This window comes from Lipotes vexillifer, unplaced genomic scaffold, assembly GCF_000442215.2.
Source record: "Lipotes vexillifer unplaced genomic scaffold, Lipotes_vexillifer_v1.1 scaffold109, whole genome shotgun sequence".
NCBI classification, from domain to species: domain Eukaryota; kingdom Metazoa; phylum Chordata; class Mammalia; order Artiodactyla; family Lipotidae; genus Lipotes; species Lipotes vexillifer.
The window spans coordinates 277,608-304,522 of NW_006790015.1; the positions used below are offsets into that span (position 1 = coordinate 277,608).

At 44.3% G+C, this 26,915-nt stretch overlaps 1 protein-coding gene across 2 annotated transcripts in view; it reads left to right on the top strand.

Annotated features, from left to right (window-relative positions):
* Positions 1–24,096, top strand: part of KIF1B (kinesin family member 1B) — a 127,436-nt gene extending 103,340 nt beyond the window's left edge. For both annotated transcript variants that reach the window (XM_007463142.1, XM_007463141.1), the window contains 15 exons: positions 989–1,097; positions 2,464–2,530; positions 3,476–3,560; positions 5,877–5,982; positions 12,499–12,613; positions 13,795–13,928; positions 15,376–15,437; positions 17,039–17,184; positions 17,374–17,613; positions 18,742–18,813; positions 20,839–20,960; positions 22,413–22,562; positions 22,917–23,109; positions 23,317–23,435; positions 23,997–24,096. In XM_007463142.1, the coding sequence (XP_007463204.1) occupies positions 989–1,097; positions 2,464–2,530; positions 3,476–3,560; positions 5,877–5,982; positions 12,499–12,613; positions 13,795–13,928; positions 15,376–15,437; positions 17,039–17,184; positions 17,374–17,613; positions 18,742–18,813; positions 20,839–20,960; positions 22,413–22,562; positions 22,917–23,109; positions 23,317–23,435; positions 23,997–24,039 (1,763 nt within the window). In that variant the 3' untranslated portion in view covers positions 24,040–24,096. The remainder of the gene's footprint in view (positions 1–988; positions 1,098–2,463; positions 2,531–3,475; positions 3,561–5,876; positions 5,983–12,498; positions 12,614–13,794; positions 13,929–15,375; positions 15,438–17,038; positions 17,185–17,373; positions 17,614–18,741; positions 18,814–20,838; positions 20,961–22,412; positions 22,563–22,916; positions 23,110–23,316; positions 23,436–23,996) is intronic.
* Positions 24,097–26,915: the final 2,819 nt, after the last annotated feature.

The window sequence follows — 26,915 nt, forward strand, 5'->3', positions numbered from 1 at the left end:
TGTGTCAGTGGATCCTCACAACTTCTTTTTAGATAGTAGGCAAGATATTATGATCTTCATTTTCTAGTTGAGGAGACAGACTCCCAGAGGTTAAGTGACTCAACCAAAGTTTCATAGCTAGTTAGTGGTTGAGCGATAATTAGATCCCAAGTCACTGGACTCACGCCACTGCTCCCAGGTTCAGAGCAGAGAACCCTCTTTGTATTACCAAGATTTCAGAATTTCTACATAGTGTTTCAAAATGCCCACCATGTGGAATCTGAAATTCTTGAAAATACAGGGGTTTTGGCTAATATACTTCATCAGTACAGATAAGAATATGGAATTCACATCTGAAGAAAATGGGTAACATGAGATCATTTACAGAATCCTATATTTACAGATGAGACCAGTGGTTCCCAAACTTGTCCACACACTGGAATCACCTGGGGGGCTTCAAACCTCTCAGAGGGCTGAGTCCCACCCCTAGAGACTGTGATTTAATTGGCTGGCGGTGTGGCCTGGGCCATCTTTAAGGTCCCCAGGTGACCCTCGTGTGCAGGAAGGTTCAGGAACCACTGGGTTGGAGGATGGGTCTTTCCCGCCGCAGCAGCTTTGATGAGGCCCTGTGATGAGCGAGGCTCGCCCCACATTGCCTGCCTGTCCCACATTGTTACCGTGCTCTGCATGCCGCAAATGTGAGAGTCTAAGAAAGGTTTTTTAATGGTTTTGTGAGCACATTTACTCTGCGTGAAACCTGTTTTTCTCATCATTGGGTAGTTTGTTGAGAGGGATAAAGATGCTGACTCTCCATTTTCCTTGTTCTCTGAAGTTAGAGGTACTAATATAGTTGACGGTGAAGTTTCTCTGACTCTTCTGCACTGAAATCTATCCCTTCACTCTCGCTGCCTTTCCCAAGTGTGTCCTTGAAGACTGACATTAGAGAAGCTTATACCTTTGCTGAGTAGACTTGGACCAAATTTTAACATTTTCCAAAAACTTTTAAAAGTTCCAGCCACCAAGTTAAATACCATGAGCAAAACCAGCCTTGGCCAGAGCGTGAGCAAGTACGATCTTCTGGTTTGGTTTGAGATCAGTGAATTGGAGCCCACAGGAGAGTAAGTCCAACTTTATAAATTTTTAAATATGACAACTTTTCCCAAATTAGAAAATGTAATTTTTAGTCTCTCGTCTTTGGGTTCACAGAGCATTGCCACATTCCAGTTTTGAACTGAATTTGGGGTGGGGAGGGTCTTTATGTTATTCTTTGAATCAGATGTTTGTCAGAGAACTGTCTAGTATAATAATTTACCTTCTTGTTAGCAACAGCAAGATCATGGAGACTGGCACTTTGTTATGAGGGAAGACAACCTGCAAAGTGCGTTTTAGCAACAGCAAAGCAAAGGGAGTCAGAAGCATATTGCACTTTTAAAAGGGCCAAAGGCATATCAATATGTCAGGGGATTAGGGGACAGAATGTTTCTGTAGACCAAGGTTTCTCAGCCTCTCACTACTTGGGGCCAGATGGTTCTCTGTTGTTGGGGGTTGTCCTGTGCATTGTAGGATATTTAGCTGCATCCCTGGCCTCTACCCATAAGATGCCAGTAGCACCTCCCCTCCTGTTGTGACAACAGACATTGCCAGATGGCCCCTAGGGGTCAAAATTACCCCCAGTTGAGGACCACTGGCCCAGATCAAAATGATCAGCATCAGCTTACTTTCTCTGTATGAGCTGTGTTAGACTAAGTGACGAATGTAATTACTGTTTATAGTTGTCTCAGAAATGCTTTTGAAAAACACGAAAGAGATCCCTCTCCCGAAACAGAGGCAAGGGGCTATATCAGTTAGTGTAAAGGGTAGGGGATAAATGTTATCTTAATGATCCTCTGTTTATAATGCTGGGTAATACCATTATGATCACCTCCATAAAACATTTATTGAGTTCCTACTGTGTGTGAGGTTTGGCTCTATCGATCCTATGTAGAGTTGTCAGTAGTGACATTGCTTCGAGGAATTTGACTTTACACAGACAGATCTATAATGTGATTATAACTTGCATTATGAGGGAGCAGTAGTTACAGTAAATGGTTTCTACTGAGTTAATTGCTTTCTGATTCTTAAAAAATGATCTAGAATCTGAAATTATCTCTTTCTTATCTCCTGACACTTGCCATTGCAGTTATATGTTATTTATGGAAATATCTGTTAGACAGAGAGCTGGGATTGGAGCCAAAAGACGTTACTGCCCTATGAATACTTGAGTCTAGTCAGGATGATGAGACATACATATGTGGAAAGGTTTACTAAATGCATATGACTGTCCAATTAAATGTCCACCCCAGATGGTGAGAAAGACATGGGATCAGAGTTTAGAAAACAAAGACCACTGAGGGCTGGAGTGACCAGGGAGGACCTTGCAGGTGAAGTTGCACTTAGCACAAGCATTCTGTCTAACTTCTTTCTTTTACATTTCTGTTTTTATAGGTATATTCCAGCTGTGGTTGACCATACAGCAGGCTTGCCCTGCCAGGGGACATTTTTGCTTCACCAGGTACTAATGAAGGAGCAAAAGAGGGCTTAGAAGAGAACACCAAAAAAGTTAGAATAAGAAACATAACTCTCTGTTTCTCTGCTTTTTTATCTCCATTTCAAGGGTATTTGGAGGTCAGGGGACATTGCCCCATCCTTTTTTTTCCTCCTTTCCTTAATGTTTCTCAAACCTTGGCTTATATTTATTGATATATACCCTGGCTTTTATGTGTAAATATATATATATGTTTTTTTGTTTGTTTTTTGTTTGTTTGTTTTTTATTTGCGGTACGCGGGCCTCTCACTGTTGCGGCCTCTCCTGTTGCGGAGCACAGGCTCCGGACGTGCAGGCCCAGCGGCCATGGCTTACGGGCCCAGCCGCTCCACGGCACTGTGGGATCCTCCCAGACCAGGGCACGAACCCGTGTCCCCTGCATCGGCAGGTGGACTCTCAACCACTGCGCCACCAGGGAAGCGCCATAAATATATTTTAAAAGAGCTATTTTGAAAGACTTTATTTCATTCAATTACATAGTAATTTGTGCAGCTCCCATGTTATTTTATACAGTTTTCACTTTGTGATGTTTGGAAACTCTGCTCTCACAGCCAAAAGTTCTTAATGGAGATTGAAGATGAAGGTTTCAGTGGACTAAAAATCTGGCCATGAAATGTAGGTCCCCCTTTGGCAAATCAAAAGTAGATTTAGTCAGTGCCCAAAAGTGCTTATGAGCCAGATGGGCACACTCGGGGACTTTCAATCTGGGCATCAGTTCTTAAAAGCCATATCAGAACCTGGCTCTTCCTCAGTCCCTGACCTGTGTCCCTTTGTTCAGAATAGCAGTGTGGACAGCATTTCCCCTCCCCCTCCATACCTCCCCTTCCTGCCCATCAGACAATCCAGAAAACAACAGACAAGAGGAAATAAGGGATTGTCCCAGCTAAATTGCAACCCTGCTCCATTATCTAGGGCATCCAGCGAAGGATCACAGTAACCATTATCCATGAGAAAGGGAGTGAACTCCACTGGAAGGATGTCCGTGAGCTGGTGGGAGGTGAGTATGTTCCAGCAGCTGAGGACGGGCCTTAGCGGAGTGACTGCTCCCTGTTCGGAGCACAGGGAGTGTGCGGAAGGCTGCGCTGGAGAGCGTGACTGTCAGAAGAGAGTCCTTGAGTTGGAAACTACTCTTGTTTCCCAACTCCCTTCATCAGTTATTCAACCTGCCATTGTTTTTCTCAGTGCCTGTGGGAGCAGTTCTGGGCCCGAGGCTGTGAGAGGGCCTAAGAGAAGTCTCTGCTCCTTGTGAGCTTGGTTTCTAGTGAGGAGACAGCGTGTGTGCATGTACAGAGCAGTTTGATGAGTGAGTACCAAATGAGAACAACTGAAAGACCTGTGCTAAAAGAGTTGACGACAAAGAAGATCCAGGAGAACTGGGTTAGCTTGTAGGAGATGATCTGAGTAGATTTGAGAGAACTTAGAGGGTTTCATTCTTTTGCAAGCATTTGGAGTTAGAGAGTCAGCAATGTCTAACGTGCAAATGGCTAGAAATCTATGGCCAGAGTGGGGAGACTAAACTAAAGCACCATGAGAGAAAAGAGTGGCCAAACAGCATAAGCTGTAGAGCGAGAGCCCAAGGCAAGAGGTCTGAACCTAGTTTTGCCATGGACCCCTTTGGCAGTGGTGAAGCCTCAGAATTATGTTTTTAGATGTAAAAAATAAAGCACTTAGGATTACAAAGGGAACTAATAATATTGAAATACAATTGTTAAACTACTAAACAAATTTGTAACATAAGCTCTTCAATGATGTGGTCAATAAGCAGCAGGTCTAATTTCTATCATTTCAAAGTGGTGATGAATGTCAAGATACTTCACATTAGTGTGATATGAAAACATCTGTGATTTCTGCTGGGGACAGAGGTACGGGTACTGCTGATTCTCCTGTGGTTTGTGCCCTCCCCTCATAATTGCAGGGAAAGGCAAATTTCAGTTAGAGGTTCCTGAAAATAAAGTTGTAATTTTTTTTTCCCATCCAGTTCAGACCTCCTGAATTCTAACCATAAACCCCTTGTGTATCTGTGGACCAGATTAAGAAGGCCTGGAAGGAAGATTATACTCTGTCCTATCTGGGGCAGTGGTTTTCAAGCTTTTCAAGATTAATTATTACACAAAACAAGAGAGATGCTTTCTGACCAGAAAGGGTGGGGTGCAGAGGCAGCAGTTACTAAGGCTTCTCTATAACCCTATGGCTTATTATTTTTATAACAAACATGAAATGTGGCAGGTGCTTTTCTGAATGCTCTAAAAATATTAGTTTATTTAATATAACATAACAAACATATAATATGATCGTAACAATCTTATAAGGGAAGAATTGTTATTCCCACTTCACAGGTGAGGAAAGTGAGGCCCAGAGGCTGAGCATATGCCCAGGCCGCACAGATAGTTAGTGTTGGAGCTGAGATTTGAACCCAGGCAGTCCTGCTCCAGAGACTGTGTTCTTAACCTCTATGCAGTGCTGCATCCCCTACTGTTATTTGAAAACAGCATTGTAAGATTTTGAAAAAGAAAGTGGTGTAATGAAGGCAGTGGCTTAAGAAGTTTGTAGAAGGTGAGTGTGGGATGGCTTGGAAAGGGGGAGACGTGAGAGCAGTAGGGAGACCAGTTAAGTGGCTGTTGCCGTGTCTGAGATCAGAAGGGGATGACCTTCGTGAGCAGGGCAGTGATGTTGGAAATTAAAGCTGAGACAGATATGAGAAGCTCTTTGAACAAAGAGTAAGTTTTCACTGTTGGCTAAATGTGGGATGTAAAGGGGAGACAGAATATGAAGAAGAATGGAAGGCCAAGAATTACAGAATTAGACTGTAGGATTATAACTGACCAAACGACGCTTCCGGCACCTGAAATTACACAGAGATTTGACAGTCTCTTTTTGGCCTAATGAATTACCGCTTTGTTTCTATTTATTTATTTATTAAAATCAGTTGATTTTTTAAAAATTAATTAATTAATTTGTTTTTGGCTGTGTTGGGTCTTGGTTGCTGTGCGCGGGCTTTCTCTAGTTGCGGCAAGCGGGGGCTCTTCATTACGGTGCACGGGCTTCTCACTGCAGTGGCTTCTCTTGTTGCAGAGCACAGACTCTAGGCGTGCGGGCTTCAGTAGTTGTGGCTCCCGGGCTCTAGAGTGCAGGCTCAGTAGTTGTGGTGCAAGGGCTTAGTTGCTCCGCGGCATGTGGGATCTTCCTGGGCCAGGGCTCGAACCCGTGTCCCCTGTATTGGCAGGCGGATTCTTAACCACTGCGCCACCAGGGAAGCCCTACCACTTTGTTTTTAAACGTACCCATGTTCTGGTTTCTTTCTTCTTTCTCTCAGGCCGGATTCGGAATAAAGCTGAGGTGGACGAAGCCGCAGTCGATGCCATCCTCTCCTTAAATATCATCTCTGCCAAGTACCTAAAGTCTTCCCACAACTCTAGCAGGTGGGGCACCCAGGGAATGTGGTGAGTCAGCCCTAGGGGGGTTGATTGATTCACTGTAGATTCCTTGTTCATTAATGACTCTCCCCTTCTCACTTCAAAGTTCCCTGTTTGCTCCCCTGTCCGCCCTGCTCTTCAAAAATAAAAACATAAATCATTGGAGATACTTGTATGTGATGATACCCCCAGAGAATGGAAATGTTCTATCCCCTGGGGAGTTTGAGTAGATATAATACAGTGACAGAGAAAAAGCAGAAAAAGAAAACTCAGCATGCCACCCAAGGGTTTAAAAGTACAAATTCATTACGGCTAAGACTAAATGTTTTCCTATGAAGTGATTGCTGTGGAGAAAGACCTCTCGGCCCGAGGTGTCATGGGAGCATGCCCTCCAACGTATAGTGAACCCTCTTGTGTTCATCTTTGCTGCTGCCAGTATTGGCTCAAGGAGTCTCAGTATCTGCTTTTCATTTTCCTATTATGCATAAAGGCAATAAATTACTATAAACTCTTCTAAGATTGGCTGCTATAAATAATGAATTTTATTTTAAATTAGTTTCCCTTAGAATTCCATTTTATAATCAAGTGATGACAATGCATAAAGTACCTAGCCGTTCTACATTCCCGTGTCAGACTGGAAATAAATCTGCTGGGGCGCTTTTACCTTCCTGGGAAAGGAGTCCCGTCATCGTGCACAGAGACTCCCATTTCTCTACGTGGTGAGGGCTAGGAAACAGGAGTGGCTGTGTGTTCTAATGTGGGCTCAGAACTCAGCCTTCGAATTACAGGAATTCTCTGTGGTCTGCCTGTTCCTAAAAAAGTTGCTCACATGTGTTGGCAAGAGGGAGAGGAAAAATAAGACAATAAGCAGAAGCAGAAATGAAAAGTTTGGGCCAGGATTAATCTCTTTACATTGTTTCTTTGTGTTACTGTTTTGCATGGGAGTGAGGAAAAGGAAACAAATGTCTGTTTGCTTTTTGCCAGTCAGAGGAGCTGGCAGGAGCTGTGGACAGAAAGGGAAGGTGGGTGAGAGGGTGTGTACCTATGTGGAGGGGGTGTGGCAGAGGTTAAAGTAGGGTGCTTTGACCCCCGCCTTGGCCTATTCCTGGGCAAAATCTTGAACAATGCCATTTCTCTGAAGTCAGCATTAACCCCACATAGCATTCCCTCTTCTGCCAGACGTTTACAGCAAGTATTCAGCTGGCATTCACCACATTTTCCTTGCAACTATGAGAAATATATCTTAAACTTCCCTATGGTACTTAGCAAAACAGGGAAAAATGGTGTTTGGTTGAAGTGCTGGTTATGTTAAACTTGCCTACATTAGAGTAACCTTCAAAAGTCCTTTGATTCCTGTCCGGCAGCGTGTCACATGCTGTAGAAGACGAATTTGGCTTTGTTAGAAGCAGTTTATCTTTCCCAGTAGAAGCTTAGAGTTAATCAAAAAAGTTGCTGGGACTTCCCTGGTGGCGCAGCAGTTAAGAATCTGCCTGCCAATGCAAGGAACACAGGTTTGAGCCCTGGTCCAGGAAGATCCCACATGCCGCGGGGCAATGAAACCTGTGTGCCACAACTGCTGTGCCCACGTGCTGCAACTACTGGAGCCCGCGTGCCTACAGCCCACATGCCACAACTACTGAGCCCATGTGCTGTAACTGCTGAAGCCTACGTGCCTAGAGCCCGTGCTCCACAAGAGAAACCACCACAGTGAGAAGCCCATGCGCTGCAATGAAGAGTAACCACTGCTCACTGCACCTAGAGAAAGCCCGCATGCAGCAACAAAGACCCAACACAGCAGAAAAGGTTAAAAAAAAAAAAAAGTTAAAAAAAAAAGTTGCTAAAGTCAAGAGTAATAAAAAGAGGAATTTCCCTGGTGGCGCAGTGGCTAAGAATCCACCTGCCAATGCAAGGGACACGGGTTCGAGCCCTGGTCCAGGAAGATCCCGCATGCTGCGGAGCAACTAAGCCCATGCACCGTGACTACTGAGCCTGCGCAACTACTGAAGCCCATGCACCTAGAGTCCGTGCTCCGCAACAAGAGAAGCCACTGCAATGAGAAGTCCGTGCATTGCAAGGAAGAGTAGCCCCTGCTTGCCGCAACTAGAGAAAGCCCATGCACAGCAGCGAAGACCTAACACAGCCAAAATATAAATGAATAAATAAATAAAAATTTTAAAAAGAAGATACAGACTTTAAACACTTGTTTTAACTTAAAATATATAAATGTACATTAATTTGTCAAGCTCTTGCTATAGGGCCAAGGCCTTTTCTTTAATTGTAGGCTCATTTATTAGACTTCTGTCTTTCTTGCAAAGCCACACCCATAATTCATCACCTATGTTTTTTCAGTTTGGTGGAACTAGAAACCTATGAATAAAATCTAAGTGCAAAATCCTTTAAACTTTTTATCATATATCATCAAAATTTTATTTCCCTCTTTCTTTTACATTGATCTCACCCAAACTTAACAGCTGTTTTTTAAACAATTCACCATTATCAAGTCTTTTTTAAATGTTCAATTTATTTTTCACACTGTTTCCACACTTAGTTTTGTTTCACACTAAGCAAAAATTCTTTGTGCCCTCATGTTTCAGTGATTTATCTAATATTTAATTAAATTAGATAATTATAATAACAAATACAACCACATAAACAGGTTTGTAGTACTGACCCTTGAGAAGCATGAAACTCAGCTCTTTGGAGCAAATTGTCTGGGCGATGAGCTACCTCTTTATTTTAGAATAATGTTCAATGAGAAATGGACGTCAGTCTATACATTGCAGGGATGTGGAGAGCATAAGTTCATTTGGTAAGTGGCTAAATGGAGTTTGGTTAAGAGAGCTTTTGTTCTTTTTGCCCAAGGTTTAATGTTTAAAGTTGAACTTACAGAACTCCAGTTGGGTGTATTACATACGTAATTAGAGGGCTCTTGTGATATATTGATAGTGGAGCGCAGCTGACAAGGACCATTACTCCTTTTCTTCCCAGCCCTGCGTTTCTGTTACCTGCTGACTTGATTTTCCCTTAACTCCACAGCAACTTCCCACCATTTCCAATAGTAAGTCACATCCTAAAGGGATGTTAATAGAGGTGGTCTCCACTCTCCCTTCTGTGCCCAGCATTTCCTTAACTGAACGTCTCAGGAGAGGGACCCATGTCATTGTAAGCCCTTTATCAAATTGTGTCCCATGGAGTTCTCTGTTAATTGTTTGTCCACTTGAATTCACTTTTGCTTATCAGCAAACTTATGTTTTTATATATATTTTTTTTCTTTTCTCCTCTCTCTCTCTCTCCCTCTCTTTTTTCCTTTTTTTTCTTTTGCTGCACTAACAAAAGCTTTTTCTGTGTTTTTACAGGCTCTTTCTTGATAAGGACATTCCTAGGTATTTTCTGTTTGCTTTTTTTTGCACATGAAGATTCTAGTTTATCAGAATGCTTTATGTCGTATGTAGCTTTGACTGCTATTTTAATTTAATAGTTTTCCGCCATGTAAACTTGCGCCCACCTAGGATAGAGCAAGACCTTATTCTGCACCCTTGTGCCCTGGGTTTTTCTGATGCATGTATAGTTTCACATGTAGGCTCTTAAGTAATTTGTAGAGTTCTTAATTATTTTCTCATTCCATTTAGTAAACTTGCCCATTTTATTCGATGCCCCTTCAAGTTTTTCTCTTCCACATTACAAAGTAGAATGTTACTCCCCTCATTTCATAAGGAATCTCAGGCTTGCATAATTGTTCACTTTTTTCTTTGTTTTGTCCTGTGTAGTAGTAGAGACCAATTTAGTTATTTGAGTAGCTGAGTCTGTGAGAAATATTTTTTTTATTTTTAAACATTTCTCTTTCTCCTGTCAGGACTGCTTGTCTCATCTATTTATTTTCTGCTTTTGGAAAAGAAAAAGTTCCTGGTTCAGTAGTAAAGGAAATTTTCCCCCATCTCTCTCTTCGTCTCATTTAGGGAAGAAAACTGAAGGAAGTGATACATGACAATTTAGCCCGAATGTTTTTTTTAAAGATGCACATACACACGCACACAACACATACAGACACACACATACAGACACACACATACATATACACACACACTGCCTTTGTCCAGAACATCTTGAGAAATCCATTTGGGATTATTTCCTGACCACCTTAGCGGCATACAGGACAGCATGTCTCAGGACTCAGCCCTGTTTCTAACTCCAGATTCTCTTGCTAGCTTGATTTCATTGACATTTCTCTTCAGTCTTGGTTGTATTTCTCATGACCACCTCTCAAGAGTTGCCACCCTTGGTGAGTATTTCAAAAGAATGTGCTGCAGTAACTCCCAGACACCAAACAAAACAACAAAAAAACCCCGCCTTTTCCCCTCCATCCCAATACAGGGAGATTTTAGTGATGTCAGAATTTTTTCTATGTTAGCCAAGTTTCTGCCAGTGAAATTTCCTCTTTAGGTTAAGTGAAAACTAGAAAACAGAAATGTGAAGAGGCTTTCTCACACAAATTCAAAACATCTGCCTCAGTGGAAAGGGAACCTTGAACCCTGAATACTGGCAGCAGGAGATGCTTAGGTTCTGGTGTGGAGCTTGATGAGTGGCGGGTTCCAGGCAGCAGTGAAGTGCTTGTTGCTGTCACGTGTCTCCAGGGCCCTCGCCCTGAGAAGGGGCCTCACTTCACTCTGCACGGGGTGTCCAGACCTGCAGTGCGACAGGCAGGCCCCATTCCAGGCACCTCGACAGACCCTGGGACACAATAGAAGAGCAGTCTCAGGGACAGAGCCCTCAAGTGGCTTCTGCTGAAGTAATGGATTTCACCACCCAATATTAGAATTTGTCTTAAACCAAATTACAATTTAGATTTGCTCGAAACAGAGCTTTGTGGATGCATAAAGGGTTCTCTGCTGAGCCCAGTGAGCCCAGGAGCTGGGGAAGGGCTTCTGTCATCCTTTGTTGTGGTTGCTGTTTGGGTCTCTTGGTTGCTTTGTCCATCTTTGTCCTGTTAGTTGTCTCTATATTCCTTTGGTGTATTTGTAGAGAATTTACTTGACCCATACACACCGCCTCAAAAGCTAGATGTTTGAGAGAGTATCACGTACAGCCGAAGGCCCTTGGACAACACGGGTTTGAACTGCGCGGGTCCGCTTGCCTGTGGATTTTTTTCCGTAGTAAGTACCGCGATACTGTGTGTGGTCCGCAGTTGGCTGAATCGGTGGAGGCAAAACCTCGGGTACCGAGGGCTGACTGTAAGTTATACACAGATTTTTAACTGCATGGAGGGTCAGCCCCCTAACTTACCCTGTTGTTCAAGGGTCAACTGTAGTTCAAGAAGACTTAGATCTAGAAGTAGCTACAGGATGAAATAATCAGGCTTCAGACACTGGCACTCAGAGGGTGAGGTGTGGTTACGGAGTTCATTTAAGTATTGTTTTCTCTGTTTATTTCTGGAGAAAGAAGCATGGAGATGTGTTTAAAGAGGAGGTATGCCAGCTATTTGTCATGGGACACCTAGAAAAGACCGCTGCAGTGAGGTTACCATTTGGGAAGGAGTGAGGAGGAACGTACTGGGCAGGGGAGAAGGTGTGCAGAACTCTAGATGAATTGGGTGGGGTGTATTACACGTGCAGAGAGCTAGTGGTGATGGGAAGCTCACTCTGGAGGGGTGGACGAAGTGTCTTCCCCAACAGTCCTACTGGGGGTCTGAGGGAGGGACGCGGGGGGTCGGGTTGGGAGTTGATCTGTGACGCTGCTGTGGAACTCAGGACAGTGCTTCAGGTGAGCCTTGCTGAACTGGAAGGTTTAATGCCAAGTAGGGTCTGTGGTGTTTTACTAGTAAGAGGGAAGAAAGATATTAAAGCAACTTTAAAAACCAGTTTATTAATTAATCAAGCTTCTAGTTATTTGGATGTAAGATTCTTATGTGAATTTTTTGGAAAACTGGTAAGTAGTAGTTGGCTAGCTCTGGTGTAAAAAATCATTCTCTTTTACTGAAATGTCAGCTAAGAATAACCTCTTATTCTTCTATTTAAAACAAGTCTCTCTATACTGTTTCTTTCATGAACCCTCCCAGATGTGTTTGTGACATTTCTGAGGCTCAGCAGAATGGGATCGAGATACAAAGACTGCAGCTTCCAAATGACTGAATCTTTGCTTCCGGCCCTCATCACTGACTGACAGAGGAGCTTACTTAGTCTTTCTTTCCTGTTTTACTTTCTGTTGATACTCATTTCTCCTTTTCATCTTAATCCCTTCGATTGATCTCACTATTTTTATGTTTATAGGCAGAGGAGAAGCAGGCTTGTCAAAAAACAAACAACAAAAAGCATAGCTTAAGTGTTCCTTGACGATGGGTGGGGGGCAAGAGCATGGGCGCCTGCCTTTCCCTCCTCGGAGGCGCAGGTTCTGCTCTGTCGTTAGACTTTGGTAAGTTGGAAATGCTGGTCGGTGTGGGATTCTGCAGCATTACTGACAATGGCAGTGCCTGGACTAAGGTGGCTTCAGCTTCTTCTGGATGACTCCCTCTTGCCTTTTTGACTTTAGGACCTTCTATCGTTTCGAGGCCGTGTGGGATAGCTCCCTCCATAACTCCCTCCTTCTGAACCGAGTGACACCCTATGGGGAAAAGATCTACATGACCTTGTCGGCCTACCTGGAGGTGAGAAGACCCACAACTTGAGTTGCCGTGAACAGCCAGCCCCGAACAGTGGGAAAGTTACAACAGGAAATGGGGAGGAAAGATTTGACTGATTTTGTCTTCCTTTCCCCCTGCACATCCTGAAGTTATTGATTTTATTATACTTTGCTAACTGTTCTGGTTATATTAAATTCTGTTCCTGGTCTCTAGTTAATCAAAAAGTCACATAACTTTTATTACAGCTTCAGCTTTAGCAGCCCAATTCCCATTCTTCAAAGAATGTATGATTTTAAGAATACCACTTCTTGTCTTTGTAGTCGTGGGCAGAGCCTAGTAGTTAACAGCGCAGACCCTGGAACTAGCCTATCTGAGTTCAAGTCCCTGTGCTGCCACTTACTGCCTTCATGTCCTTGGACAAGTGACTTCATCTCTCTGTGCCTCAATTTCCATGTCTTTTAAGCAGGGGTAATAATAATAGCATTTATCTCAGGGCCTCCCTGGTGGCGCAGTGGTTGAGAGTCCGCCTGCCAATGCAGGGGATACGGGTTCGTGCCCCGGTCCGGGAGGATCCCACATGCCGCGGAGCGGCTGGGCCCGTGAGCCATGGGCGCTGAGCTTGTGCGTCCGGCAACGGGAAAGGCCACGACAGTGAGAGGCCCACATATCGCAAAAAAAAAAAAAATAGCATTTATCTCAGGGCCTCCCTGGTGGCGCAGTGGTTGAGAGTCCGCCTGCCAATGCAGGGGATACGGGTTCGTGCCCCGGTCCGGGAGGATCCCACATGCCGCGGAGCGGCTGGGCCCGTGAGCCATGGGCGCTGAGCTTGTGCGTCCGGCAACGGGAAAGGCCACGACAGTGAGAGGCCCACATATCGCAAAAAAAAAAAAAAAAATAGCATTTATCTCAGAAAGTTGTTGAGAGGTCACAGAAAAGGATTTAGAACAAACAGTGCTTGGCATATAACAAGTAATAAATATTAGCCGTTATTACAGAAAAAAAACTTTGAAAAAAATAAATGCATCTGCAAGCAACGCCACCTGACCTTGCACGTATTATCTTCTGATTTGCTGTTGAAATCATCGGTAGAGCTGAAATCCTCCACCCCCCACATCTGGGAGCAGCTTTCCCGATACAGTAGTGCCCAGACTGGTCACAGATGCTCTGTCTGTGTTTAATCGGAGCCCACTCCTGTTTGCTTTCAGCTGGATCATTGTATCCAGCCAGCTGTCATCACCAAGGATGTGTGCATGGTCTTCTATTCCCGGGATGCCAAGATCTCGCCGCCACGCTCACTGCGCAGCCTCTTTGGCAGCGGCTATTCAAAGTCACCAGACTCGTAAGTTTTTGAGACAAGTTTAGCTTCCAGTTGGTGTACCCTGTACAGAATCAGCAGTCTTCTAGCTGCTGTTTTCAGGGTTAGTTCACAACCTATAAACCGGAGTGCAGTGACTTGAATGTTGGCATTTAATAAAATATTGATAAATAGATGATTTAATGAGGGAAGGAAGGAATGTTCCATTGTGAACACTTCTCAAAAATTTTTGTAGGGACTAAATGTCATTATTATTATTTCTAACAGCTTACCATACCATTGGGATTTTATTCTTTTTAAGATTTATTCATGTTTAAGATATATGAATATACATGAAGAATAACACAGTGACTACCTGTGCATCACTACCTGGCTTAAAAATTAAGTATCACTAATACAGTAGAAGAGACAGTCCCCTTCTTAACCACACCCCCCAGAAACTGATGTTTATCATTTCATTCTAGTCAGACCTTTCTCCCCTCATCTTTTCTTTCTTGTGGTAAGAAAAGGCAAAATTTTAACCTTCACATTTGTACTATAAATCTTCTAGATTATCATTCTTTTTTTTTTATATGTGACTCCTAATTTTTCTTTTTTTTTTTTTACATCTTTATTGGAGTATAATAGCTTTACAATGGTGTGTTAGTTTCTGCTTTACAACATAATGAATCAGTTATATATATACATATGTTCCCATATCTCTTCCCTCTTGCGTCTCCCTCCCTCCCATCGTCCCTATCCCACCCCTCCAGGCGATCACAAAGCACCGAGCTGATCTCCCTGTGCTATGTGGCTGCTTCCCACTAGCTATCTACCTTACTTTTGGTAGTGTACATATGTCCATGCCTCTCTCTCGCTTTGTCACAGCTTACCCTTCCCCCTCCCCATATCCTCAAGTCCATTCTCTAGTAGGTCTGTGTCTTTATTCCTGTCTTACCCCTAGGTTCTTCATGACATTTTTTTTTTTTCTTAAATTCCATATATATGTGTTAGCATACGGTATTTGTCTCTCTCTTTCTGACTTACTTCACTGTATGACAGACTCTAGGTCTATCCACCTCATTACAAATAGCTCAATTTCGTTTCTTTTTATGGCTGAGTAATATTCCATTGTATATATGTGCCACATCTTCTTTATCCATTCATCCGATGATGGACACTTAGGTTGTTTCCATCTCCAGGCTATTGTAAATAGAGCGGCAATGAACATTTTGATACATGACTCTTTTTGAATTATGGTTTTCTCAGGGTATGTGCCCAGTAGTGGGATTGCTGGGTCTATCATTCAGTTTTATTCTTAAGTTCAGAACAGGAAAAGAACAGTGACTGATAAGAAATGTCTGTAATTATATTTGAGGGTGGATTGCAGACCCAGCGGAGGAGACAGTGTTTTAAGCAGAGAGAATTGAGATTTTCCTGGTTTTGTGCTATATGAAATTAAGCAGTTGTTTATTTGTTTTAATTCAAATAGAAATCGAGTCACTGGAATTTATGAACTCAGTTTATGCAAGATGGCAGACACAGGTAGTCCAGGTAAGTTCTATGGATCAGGAAAGTGATAGTTACCTTTGCATTTAACTGGAGTACATTATATCAAAAATCTACCCCACCCCTGTAGGATAGATATACATTTTTGAGAAGCTAGTTATATTTTACAAGCCACTTTGGTGGTGGTGGTGGTGGGAGTTTCCTTTTTCTGAGTTGCAGCACTGTTTGGTTTATGATATGCAATACAGTTATAAAAGCTGTGGGACAAAATGTTGCTGGGCTGTGGAATACTATAACAAATTCAAGCGTGTCAGAGTGAATTTGGCTTGGAAAACTTCAGAACCATTTGCCTCTCAACCTTAGCCCTAAAGATAACTTGACAGTAATAACTTTACAGGTGCTGTCAACCTAGAATTTGAACTTCCTGTGCTCTAGAAAGACAAATTATTAAGTTGAACTTGTTCTGTGTCCTTTTTAATGTCTCCTTGAACTGCTGTTGTTCCTCCAGTTTGGTGGCCTTCAACAGCACTCTGTGTTTCCATGTTTGTAAACTGGAACGTGGACACAAGTCAGGATTTTTAAAAACATTTAATGTAAATTTGAGTCGGTTTAGAGAACATATGTGGAAAAGAGGCCAAGGCCCACAGGTAAGATTGAGATAAAAAAAGACGACTTTGACTATGAATCCAAGTCCCAGTAGCAGCTAATTATAGTGTCTAGATAGTTCCTTCAGAAATTTTAAAATTAACATCAATTCATGTCTCTTGTATGTGAAACCAGCATAATATTTTTAAAAATTATTGGGAAATAATGGAGGCTAAACCAGTCTGTCATCTAGCATCTTAACTGAGCTACCAAATGTGAGGTAGCTCACATTTTTCCCACTTTTTTTCCCATGAATGTATTTTTATATATTTAGAACAATAGCGTACAGGCTGTTTAATCTCTGTATTTTCACTTAACATGATAACTAGCATTGGGGCTTCCCTGGTGGCGCAGTGGTTGAGGGTCTGCCTGCCGATGCAGGGGACAGGGGTTCGCGCCCCGATCCGGGAGGATCCCACATGCCGCGGAGCAGCTGGGCCCATGAGCCATGGCCACTGAGCCTGCACGTCCGGAGCCTTTGTCCGCAACGGGAGAGGCCACAGCAGTGAGAGGCCCGCGTACCACAAAAAAAAAAAAACAACTAGCATTTTCTCGAGAGGCATTACCAGCTTCATAATTATTAAAGAATATAAAACTCAGTTTTTAAAAGAAGTTTAGAGAGTTGCTTTGGGGCAAAAGGGATAAATTTTTATTAATAATCAAAATCCCATGTATCTTGAGACTAAACTGTCTCAGTGTGCCATATATTGTGAATTATTAATTCATTTTGAGCTAAAATTGGAATTGGATTTTTTTCTGGAAAGAAAGAGTTGTTTCGGGCCTCCCTGGTGGCGCAGTGGTTGAGAGTCCGCCTGCCGATGCAGGGGACGCGGGTCCGTGCCCCGGTCCGGGAAGATCCCACATGCCGCGGAGCGGCTGGGCCCGCGAGCCATGGCCGCTGAGCCTGCGCGTCCGGAGCCTGTGCTCCGCAACGGGAGAGGCCACAACAGTGAGAGGCCCGCGTACCGCAAAAAAAAAAGAGTTGTTTCCTCTTATCTCAGGCATGCAGAGGAGGAGAAGGAAAATCTTGGATACATCAGTGGCATATGTGCGGGGAGAAGAGAACTTAGCAGGCTGGCGGCCTCGTGGAGACAGCCTCATCCTTGAGCACCAGTGGGACTTGGAGAAGCTGGAGCTCCTGCACGAGGTACCCCGGGGCACGGGGTGCACAGGTGAACTCTCGGGCAAGATTCCCGCAGCATCGTCAGTCTTACACTCACCTCCTGTCTGTGATCCTGGCTTTGCAGTTTTCGATCATGATGGAGCCATAATATTTTGGTTATTAAGATCTTGATGAGCTTTATGTTTGCTGAGGCTGTAGTGTTGATCTTCTTAGGTGGAGAAAACCCGCCACTTCCTGCTGCTCCGTGAGAGACTTGGTGACAGCATCCCCACATCCCTGAGCGACTCATTGTCCCCCAGCCTCAGCAGTGGGACCCTCAGCACCTCTACCAGCATCTCCTCTCAGATCTCAACCACCACCTTTGAAAGTGCCATCACACCCAGTGAGAGCAGTGGCTACGACTCCACAGACATTGAAAGCCTGGTGGATCGAGAGAAAGAGCTGGCTACCAAGGTGTGGCTCCCTGCCTCTGCTGAGCACTTTCCCCCGTGAGGCTCTGTGAGCTGGTGTTTCTGTTTTTTTCACTTGCATTTTCATCTTTCTTTGAGGGCCTCTGTTTCAAGGCCTGTGCTCACACTGTGAATATAGAAATAAATGAGACTTAACTTCTACCCTTAATAAGTTGACAGGCGAGGGGGTGACAAGCTTACAATAGAGGTTTGGTCGAGAATGCTGTGGGAGCCGGAGGAGAGGCCTGCCCAGGAGGGCACTCGTGGACTGACCTTCGAAGGATGTGCAGGAGAGAGCCAGCGGCGTCCTGCACGATCAGTGTGAGGGAATCCGTGCAGGAGAGGGACAGGAGATGGAGTTGGAGAGATAGGGCAGGGCCAGATCACGAAGAGTCTATGTGCTGGACTAAAGTGTCCAGAATATCCCGGGAGTGACTTGGAAATGTTTCAAACAGGTATTTGTTTTAGAAAGATTTCTCTGGCAGCAGTAAAGAGGATGGACTTGTGGTGAAGAGACAGGCTAGAGGCAGAAAGAATTCTTTATTTCAGTAATCCAGATGAGAAACGGTAAAGTTTTTAACTATGGCAGGGGTGTGGGGGATGAAGAGGAATCACGGGAGAGACATTTGGAAGGTAGAATCCACATTCCTTGTTGGCTGGATAACAGCAGGAGAGGGCAGAGAGGTTGTTGAGGGTGACCACCAGGCATGTGGGTCTGGGCAACTGGCTGACAATGGAATGTAGAAATAAGAGGGATTTTGTGTTCTTTTCAATAATTGAATGGTCGTCTAGTTGATTTGGGAATGTATGTCCATCTAGAAACCTCCATGCCTTTTAGTACCAGGGCAAATGGAGAATGAAAGGGATGCTGTCGCATTCTTAAGCACTTTAAACTATGGTGTTTACGGTAATTCACTTTTGTAGTCGTGAGAATGGCTTTTTATCCACTCATTTTATCGTCTTTGTTAGGCATGTACCAGGCTTCTCTTGCTATGTACTCAGTTAATTTCTAGAGCTGTCTGAGCAGCACCTGGGCTCCACTGTGAGTCGTAGGCATGTTATTTTCCCTTCCTGCTTTAATCCCGGGCTTTGTTTAACCATTGAAACTTACTCTTCCCTCTCTCTTCCCTAGTGCCTGCAACTTCTCACCCACACTTTCAACCGAGAATTCAGCCAGGTGCACGGCAGCATCAGTGACTGCAAGGTGAGCAGCTCTCATTTCCTGTCCTCAGGTTTTGCTGCTTTTAGGTGGCTTGAGATGGGCAGAGCATTATATGTAAGGATGTATGACATATCTGCTCTTTCGTTTATTTAATTTTTCAGTCAGAACACTGACTTCTGAAGATAAAAGTATTCTTCTGTGTCTCTTAGAGTAATTATGAGATGGGAAACATTTGGGCTTTTCCCTGAATCCCCTGGAGAAGAGTATTCTGCAGGGGGTGATATATTATTATATGGCAAGGCACAAGAAGTCCTGAGGTTCTTGGTGGCATGAAATTTTGTTGCCTTCAACAAAGAGTGAGGTGAACACTTTAAAGAATTTCTGCATCATTCACTCTGTTCTGGTCATCTTCACCTTTTTTGCTATTCCCTAGACACTCCAAGCTTTCCACCTTGAGGTTGTGTACAGTGGCTGTGCATTTTCCCAGTATAACCTTCCAGATAGTCCCATGATTCCCTTCTTTATTTCATTTTTCTGCTCAGATGTTGCCTCCTTGGAGCGGATTTCCTTAACCACCCTATGGAAGGCCAGCAGCTCTCTGAAACCTTTTAACCTGCTTCTCTGCTTTACTTTTTGCTGTAGCATGGATCTCTGCCTGACACTTTTTTTTTTTTTTTTTTTTTTTTTTTTTTTTTTTGGTGGGGGGCGATGATAGAAAATTCCTTCTGCCATTTTCATGATGCCATTCTCCCATTTGCTGTGGCTTTAAAACTGCATTTAGTCTGACTATCTGGCTTAAGATAGAGGCTGTGTGTATCTGCCACATAGCAAGAGCTTTTTTTGACTGGAATTCTTTTCTGGAAAAAGTGATTTGGATCTAATCTTAATTTCTCTGAGAATTTTGACAGTGTGATTGTGGACAGAGGTGGATGAACAAACAAGAAGGCCCATAGAGTAGTCACTTAAAGGTCACTTAACTTTCTGAGTCTCAGATTATCTCCTGCTTTTCTCATAATTTCTCTCAAATGGCCCTGAGGTAAGGAAATTAACTGGGACTGGGTGAAGCTTGGACCAGGATATTGGTCTAGAGTGTGCAAGCGTTTGAAGTGTTCTTCCCTTAAATTATTTTAATGTTCATGAATACTATAACATGGTATTCCATCTTATACTTTCTTTGGTACAATATTGTGCTCTAATAAATTCCTGTGCTGTATTTCTGAGTGATATTTCTAATAGGCTAGAATTCTCCTAGCCCTGAAGCACCTTGTAAGAATCAGGGACATTGACGACTATTCTAGCTCATTTCAGTCCAAGTAGCCACTTTTCCATTTCATCTTCCTCCTCTCCTACATTTGAGCCCCCTTTAAAACAATAGCTATCATGTTCCTTGTTGCAATCAAATTCACCCAGCAAATACTCCCTGAGCACTCACTGTGTATTGCAATTCTTGTCTTGAGTGCAGATGAAGATGCAATTGTCTTAGAACTGGAGTTTTGTACTTGCTGGCTTTTTGCATTCTATGACAGTGCATGATTCTGGCCTCTCACAAATTTATAGTCAATTTTGGCCAGCTCTATTGTCTCTAGAAAGGAGGACAAGAAGAACTTGAATGATTAAAATACTCGGCAGGCGGACTCTCAACCACTGCGCCACCAGGGAAGCCCCTGACACTTCTTAAAGTGTTCATTGATTGGTTTATTATCTGCCTTCTCCACTTAAAGTGTAAGCTCCAGGAGGGCAGGGCCTCTGCCATGTTCTTAGAACAGTGCCTGTTGTTCTTAGTTCTCGGCACATGTAGATAGGGTCATTTAGTTAATGCAGGAAGCTGTAGCAATATAAAATATAAACATATTTTATAAATATGAAAAGCTAGCCTTGTCTCTTTTATAAATGTCTTGATTCCTATTCTGACACTTTGGCCATAAAATATTCGTAAGAATTGTTTTCTTGAACGACCTGAAACAGAAGAGGATTTATGAACGTGAGGTCACTGGCTGTCAAAGCTTCTTACTGCAGAGGTGGTTTTGTTCATCTGAATCTCACTTGCTGTGTTCTGTTTTCTTCCAGTTGTCTGATATCTCTCCAGTCGGACGGGATCCCTCTGTGTCCAGTTTTAGCAGTGCTACCCTCACTCCCTCCTCCACCTGCCCCTCTCTGATAGATGCTAGGAGCAACTCTTTGGATCAGAAGTAAGTACCCAGATTTCACTGACAAAAGCTAATGTAAGAACCAAGGGAAATGCCAACCTTCCGCTAGCTCAGTGGTTCTCAACCGAGGGCAGCACCGTCCCCCTAGGCAGCCTTGGGAAACATGTGGGAGCCTTTTCTGGATGTCACAGTGACTGGGAAGATGCTGCTGACATCCCTTAACGTCATACGTTTTACTAACTTTCTGCATCGAGTCACTGACTCCTCTTCTTCATCCCCTTCTGCGTGATTTGTTCTTGTAGTCACACCCCTGATTGTCTCCCTAGTCAGATCAGACACAGGAAGCCCCATCCTGGGAAAAATATTTTGAAACTACTTTAGAAAAAATATTTTAATGACACAAGAAAGCATATAGGTAAGAAGAATAGAGATGAAGTCCACGAATGATTCCATGAATTCATCATTAGAATCACTGCTGTGCGGTGTGCCATCAGTCTCCTTTGCCCTGTCTCCATTCATTATGCTCACCTGTCACAACTCACCTGGTTATCATCCAGCTGTCTATCTTCCTGTATCAACACTGAGGCAGTGGGCTGGAGAAAATAACACAACCAGGTAATTTAATTGAATCTGGGATGCCATCAACTCTAAGACATTATTTTTATATGCCACTAAAAGAAAAAGCAATGCCAACTAAAATGTGACATGCCATCAATTACAAGACGCATCCCAATTCGAGAAATGGTAAAGTTTGAGAAAAATGGGCTTTTTGGGATTGGTGAAATGCAATTAATTAGACTAAGCTGCTCTACAAAGATAACAATACAGAGCGTGGGGGATTATCTCTCTCACATCGGTTCCGAGCTGGTCCTGGTTGGTGGAGCAGCTCTGCTCCAGACAGCCGTTCAGGGGCCCAGGTTCTTCCCATGTGTTTGCTCGCTCTGCCAGCCCCTGAGGCAGTGATCCTCAGACTTCAGTGGCATCAGCATCACCTGGGAGGCTTCTTAAAGCCCAGGTGGCTGAACCCCATTCAGAGTTTCTAATTCTGTATGTCTGAGTTGGAGCCTGAGAATTTGAATTTCCAACAAGTTTTCAGATGAAGTTGATGCTGCTGATCAGGGACCTCACTGTGAGAACCACTGCCCTCGGTGGTGCCCTAGGTATGGCCTTGGGACTAAATAGAAACATATAAAGGAATGGAGTTCATATTCAGTACCCTTCTGTTGAGAGGGCGTCAGGGTAGGAAGAGAGACTGAGTGACTTGGTGGTCATCAGTGATGAGTTTCCTTTGTAACTGCCGAAGGATGACACCAGGTGAATTTGGGATTACGTTTCGGACGCCAGCTTTGTCTTCTTAGCCAAGCTCTCTGGAACTGATGTTTGCAAGGTCCCCGGTGTTTGGGGAGAGGCATTGTTCCTCCTGGTGAGACGGTTGTGTATTGACCTTACTGAAGCATCTGTTACCCCTTTCTTCCTAACCTCTCTCTTTTCAAGGACCCCAGAAGCCAATTCCCGGGCCTCTAGTCCCTGCCTGGAATTTGAACAGTTTCAGATTGTCCCAACTGTGGAAACGCCCTATTTGGCCCGAGCAGGAAAAAATGAATTTCTCAATCTTGTTCCAGATATTGAAGAAATTAGACCAGGGTGAGTACTATGTTGAATGGGATGCCAGGTATTAAAAGACAAATTAGCGGGAATTTACTTCCAACTCTTCTACACGAGGTCTGCATTACAGTCTAATGCAAACGGAGTCAGGGTGAAAGAGTGCTGGGCTGGGTTTCCACTCCAGGCATATCACCGCCACCCGGCACAGCATGTGCTGGTGGTGCTTTGTGCTCTTTCGCTGCATTTCTTCGGCAGATAAGATTCTAGACCAAGTAGATCATTTGCCTGTGTCCTTCAGCCTAGGGACTTGGCCTAGGTCTGTTTTGATGGCCCTCGCCTCATGATCACTTTATTTTTGTGAGAAACTAACCTCTCTTGTACTGTCCTTTTCAGCTCAGTGGTCTCTAAGAAAGGATATCTGCATTTCAAGGAGCCACTTTCCAGCAACTGGGCTAAACATTTTGTCGTGGTCCGTCGCCCCTATGTCTTCATCTATAACAGTGACAAAGACCCGGTGGAGCGTGGCATCATTAACTTGTCCACAGCGCAGGTGGAATACAGCGAGGACCAGCAGGCCATGGTGAAGGTCAGTCCTGCCCTCTCTTGCTTTTCATTGCCACGCACAGCCTTCCCTGTTGAGTTCTGAACTCTGTCGTGTGGTATGGAATCTCTCTTTTGTATTTGGTGTCTCTGAACCTTCAGTGTGAAGGGCCGTGTGCCCGCTGAATATGGCTGGTGGTCCCCATTGTTCAGTATCCATAGTAACTTTCTCATCTTCCTGTGTCTCTTTCAGACACCGAACACCTTTGCTGTATGCACAAAGCACCGTGGGGTCCTTTTGCAGGCTCTCAATGACAAAGACATGAACGACTGGTTATATGCCTTTAACCCACTCCTTGCTGGCACAATACGGTAAGAAGTTGTTCCTGTGTTTGCTTCCTCTCCTTGGTTTTTGGTTCCAGGGACGTCAACATAAACAGAAAAGGAAGTCTTGTTGCAAACAAGTTTAAAATAGAGGAAGGACAGGAGTGTAAGTGTGGTTGTAAGGTGGCGATGAGGCCTCAGCTTCTCATAAGGTGGCATCTGGTGTCCCGAATGGCTAAGGAGACTCTGGTCACATTTGTCCCCAGTTAATCTCCTGCTTTGACTTTTTATTCTTAACGGGTCTACAGCTGGGGTCTGTGGGACTGAGTAAAGGGAAGATTGTGAGAACCTTAACAGTCTCCCAATATTCGGCCGTATGATCCAGCCTCAGATCCTGTGAGGGGCTTGTGTCCCAGGGTCCCCAGAGTGAGGAGGACCACTGGCCGGCCTGTTTGTTCAGGGGCTTAGAGACCCGGGCCTGCGGTGCAGGATGGGAGGACATGCAAGGAGGGGAGCACAGAGGAGGAATACCTGCGAGGGCAAGAGCCCCAGATCCAGTTTTCCAGTCCTGCCGTCTGTCTGATCCTCTGATCCCTTCTTTGCCCACAGGTCAAAACTCTCCCGCAGATGCCCAAGCCAACCGAAGTACTAGGTGGCTGCCGAGCGCCCGCAGTCGCCTCCCGAGAGAGAAAGAAAGTGTTACCTCTCATTCCTCTTTGTGATTCTTGATGGTTATTCTTGTGTGTGATCCTGTGGCTTAAGTGCTTGTCCCTCCTCGTCCAGCACTTTTTCTGTCGCCCCTGGCCCCCGTCCCCATTACTCTGTACTCTTTTCTTTTTTCCTGTGCTGAGAATCTTGTTAGAAGCATGTGGCCTAACAAAAGGGGGGGAAAAACGAACAAAAAAACAAAAACCCAGAGGGGATCCAGTGAATCTCCCAATTATTTTTTGGTGTATTTTGGCTTCCTTTTGTGTGATAGGTCCCCATATGACCACCTCTGATGTCCGTACTTCTGTCTTTGGGTATCTCTGTCTGTTGTTCAAGACAACATAATACTTTTTTCTTTTCATTGTGATATAATTTTAATTTTTCTTGGGTGGCTTAGAGACTAAAGGAAGAGACATCTCGTCTTTTTTAGAACCTGAGAGGAAAAAACTTAACCTTTTCCCCTTCTGTCTCTTTTTGCCATGACTAATCCTTACATTTTCCATTCAGGGAAAGGGTTGTAGTGAGCTTAAAAATGGGACAGGTATATTCTCTGAAATTAGGGCTTATTTAGAACATAGTTATATAATTTTCATTTAGTGGAAGAGACTTTTCAGCAGGTTTGGGACAGTGGCTGCTGTTGACCTTATAAGAAGGAAAGAGCCAAGGCTATCGCTGATGGATTTCAAAGGACCATGGGACTTGGGCCGTGACAGTGGGGGTCAGTGGGATGCTTGTAGTTCCTCACAGCAGGGCTCCTATGAGCTGTTTGTCTCCACTGGGAGGGAGCCTCTTCTCTCAGAGTCTCAGTTCTGTTCTTGGAGTTAGTAATGACAGTGGTACAGTTTGGAATTAGTGCTATGATGTCATATACAAATATCCCACAAGGAGGGAGTGTTTCACTATCTGGTGATGAACTTGATGGTCTTTGTCATCATTATGATTATGATAATGCCAGGTAGTGACCTTGTGATTGTTGTAGCTCCCTTTGATCAAAGAAATCTAGCTCTTAAGTGTAAACTTGGATGTCTCCCTCTGAATCCAGGGGTCATTTTCAGTGATCCTTGTCAAATTGAAAACACTTTCAATGATGCTTGTCTCCCTATGCTCATAGATAAGTGAACATGGCAGGCTTTGCTTTCTGGACCCCAGAATTATAACAGACTTCCTGCCACCACTAAGAGCAAAAGGACACCTGGGGGCAGAGAAGAGGGTCCACCTGAACCCTGGCCCCAGGCCTGGTCATTTGTCTCCTCCTTGGTCATCTCCGTCGTGCGTGGAAGTACTGCCAGAGGAGGAAGGAGGAACTCACTGCTGGTAGCCTCCTCCTGTGACAGAACAGGATCGCCTGCTTCCAGAGGCCATTGTGGAAGATGCTCTTTCTCTTTCAGCTGGAGTAAGTGTCACAGGAATGACATGGGAGAGAAGGCCTCCAGTTACTTCAGTGGCTTTGCCAGTTGGCTTGGGGCTGTTCTGTACCATCCTTTACTGCCCTCACTCACACCTCTGTTTGACCATCCATCCTTCAGGTGTTCAGGAAGGTATCTGCTTGCTCCCACTTGGTGGAGATCCTCCGCCGGAGGTCCTCCGCCTCGAGGGTGCTGACTCTCGGGTAGCAAAGGGGCAGGGCCCGTGCGCTCAGCAGGATGGGTGCTGGGCAGGCTCGCCAGCACCCAGGCCCTTGCCTCTGCCTTCCTGGAGGGGCTCATCTCCTGGCTTCGTTCATCTAATTGCTTTGCAAAGAGGAGGAAAAGGGAGTCACGGAGAGCTTAACAAAAGAAAGACTAGAAATCAAAGGCTATGACCTTACCTGAAAAATGATCAAGAAAAATTCTATGGTAGATTTTTTAACTTTCTTCCTCTCCTTAAAACATAGGTCACTAACTCTAATGTTACTTGTTTTCTAAATGGTGCTTCAGACTTTAAAGTAGTTAGAGGTTTCTTGTCTAATGGACACAATGTGCCCTTCCAGTGTCCACTCAAATCCAGGGTCTGCCCGTGCTTAGAGACAGCTTCCTGGGCTGAAATTAAATCTAGTTTCAGGGAAACAAAGATGAGATTTGAAGGTTACTTTTCGAATTAAATAATGGATGCTGCTGCTGTTACAGAGTCTGATAGGAGGATCCGTGTCTGTGGCAAAAGGAGGCCGGGGGGAGCTGAGGGAGATAGAATCAAGTGATACAGTGAGATGTTTTTTATTCTAACTTAAACAAAACTGGCTTGGAAAGTCTTTGCTTTGGAATGTCAGGTACTAGAAGAGGCCGAGGTGAGAAGGCCTTGTGAGGCAGTGGGGACCTTGGCTGCGGCTCCCCGGTACACAGCCCCCACTGGTGCCCCTTTCTCTAGGGGTCTGTTTTCAGATTGGAGTTGGAGCAGTTTCAGGATTGATGTTCCCTTTCCAGGCAGGTCCATCCCCACTTTGAAGCTCTGAGAGAGAATTTATGGCAGGAATTATTTATGAGGCTTTCATGGAAGCCATAGTGTCAGGAAAGTTGAAAGAACTCAAACCTTTAAGGAAACCACCTTTTAAGGGTTGGTTTGTTTGCTTTTTTTTTTTTTTTTTTTGAAGCACACCTTTAAACAAGCAAATAATAATTAAGCAAGAAAGAACACTTATACAAATTTAGGGGAAATGAGCGCTAGAGTAGCCATCTCCTCCCCTCCCTCCCCCATCCTCCTTTCCCCTGCCAGAGCAAAAGACGGCCTCACAGCTTCCACCAGACCAGTGCTCACAGCCTCCTGTCTCCGCGCCTGCCTGGGGTCACTCAGCTCTCAGGCCGGGCTCTGCGGGGTCCGCCAGCCCACGCACACAGCCACAAGCGC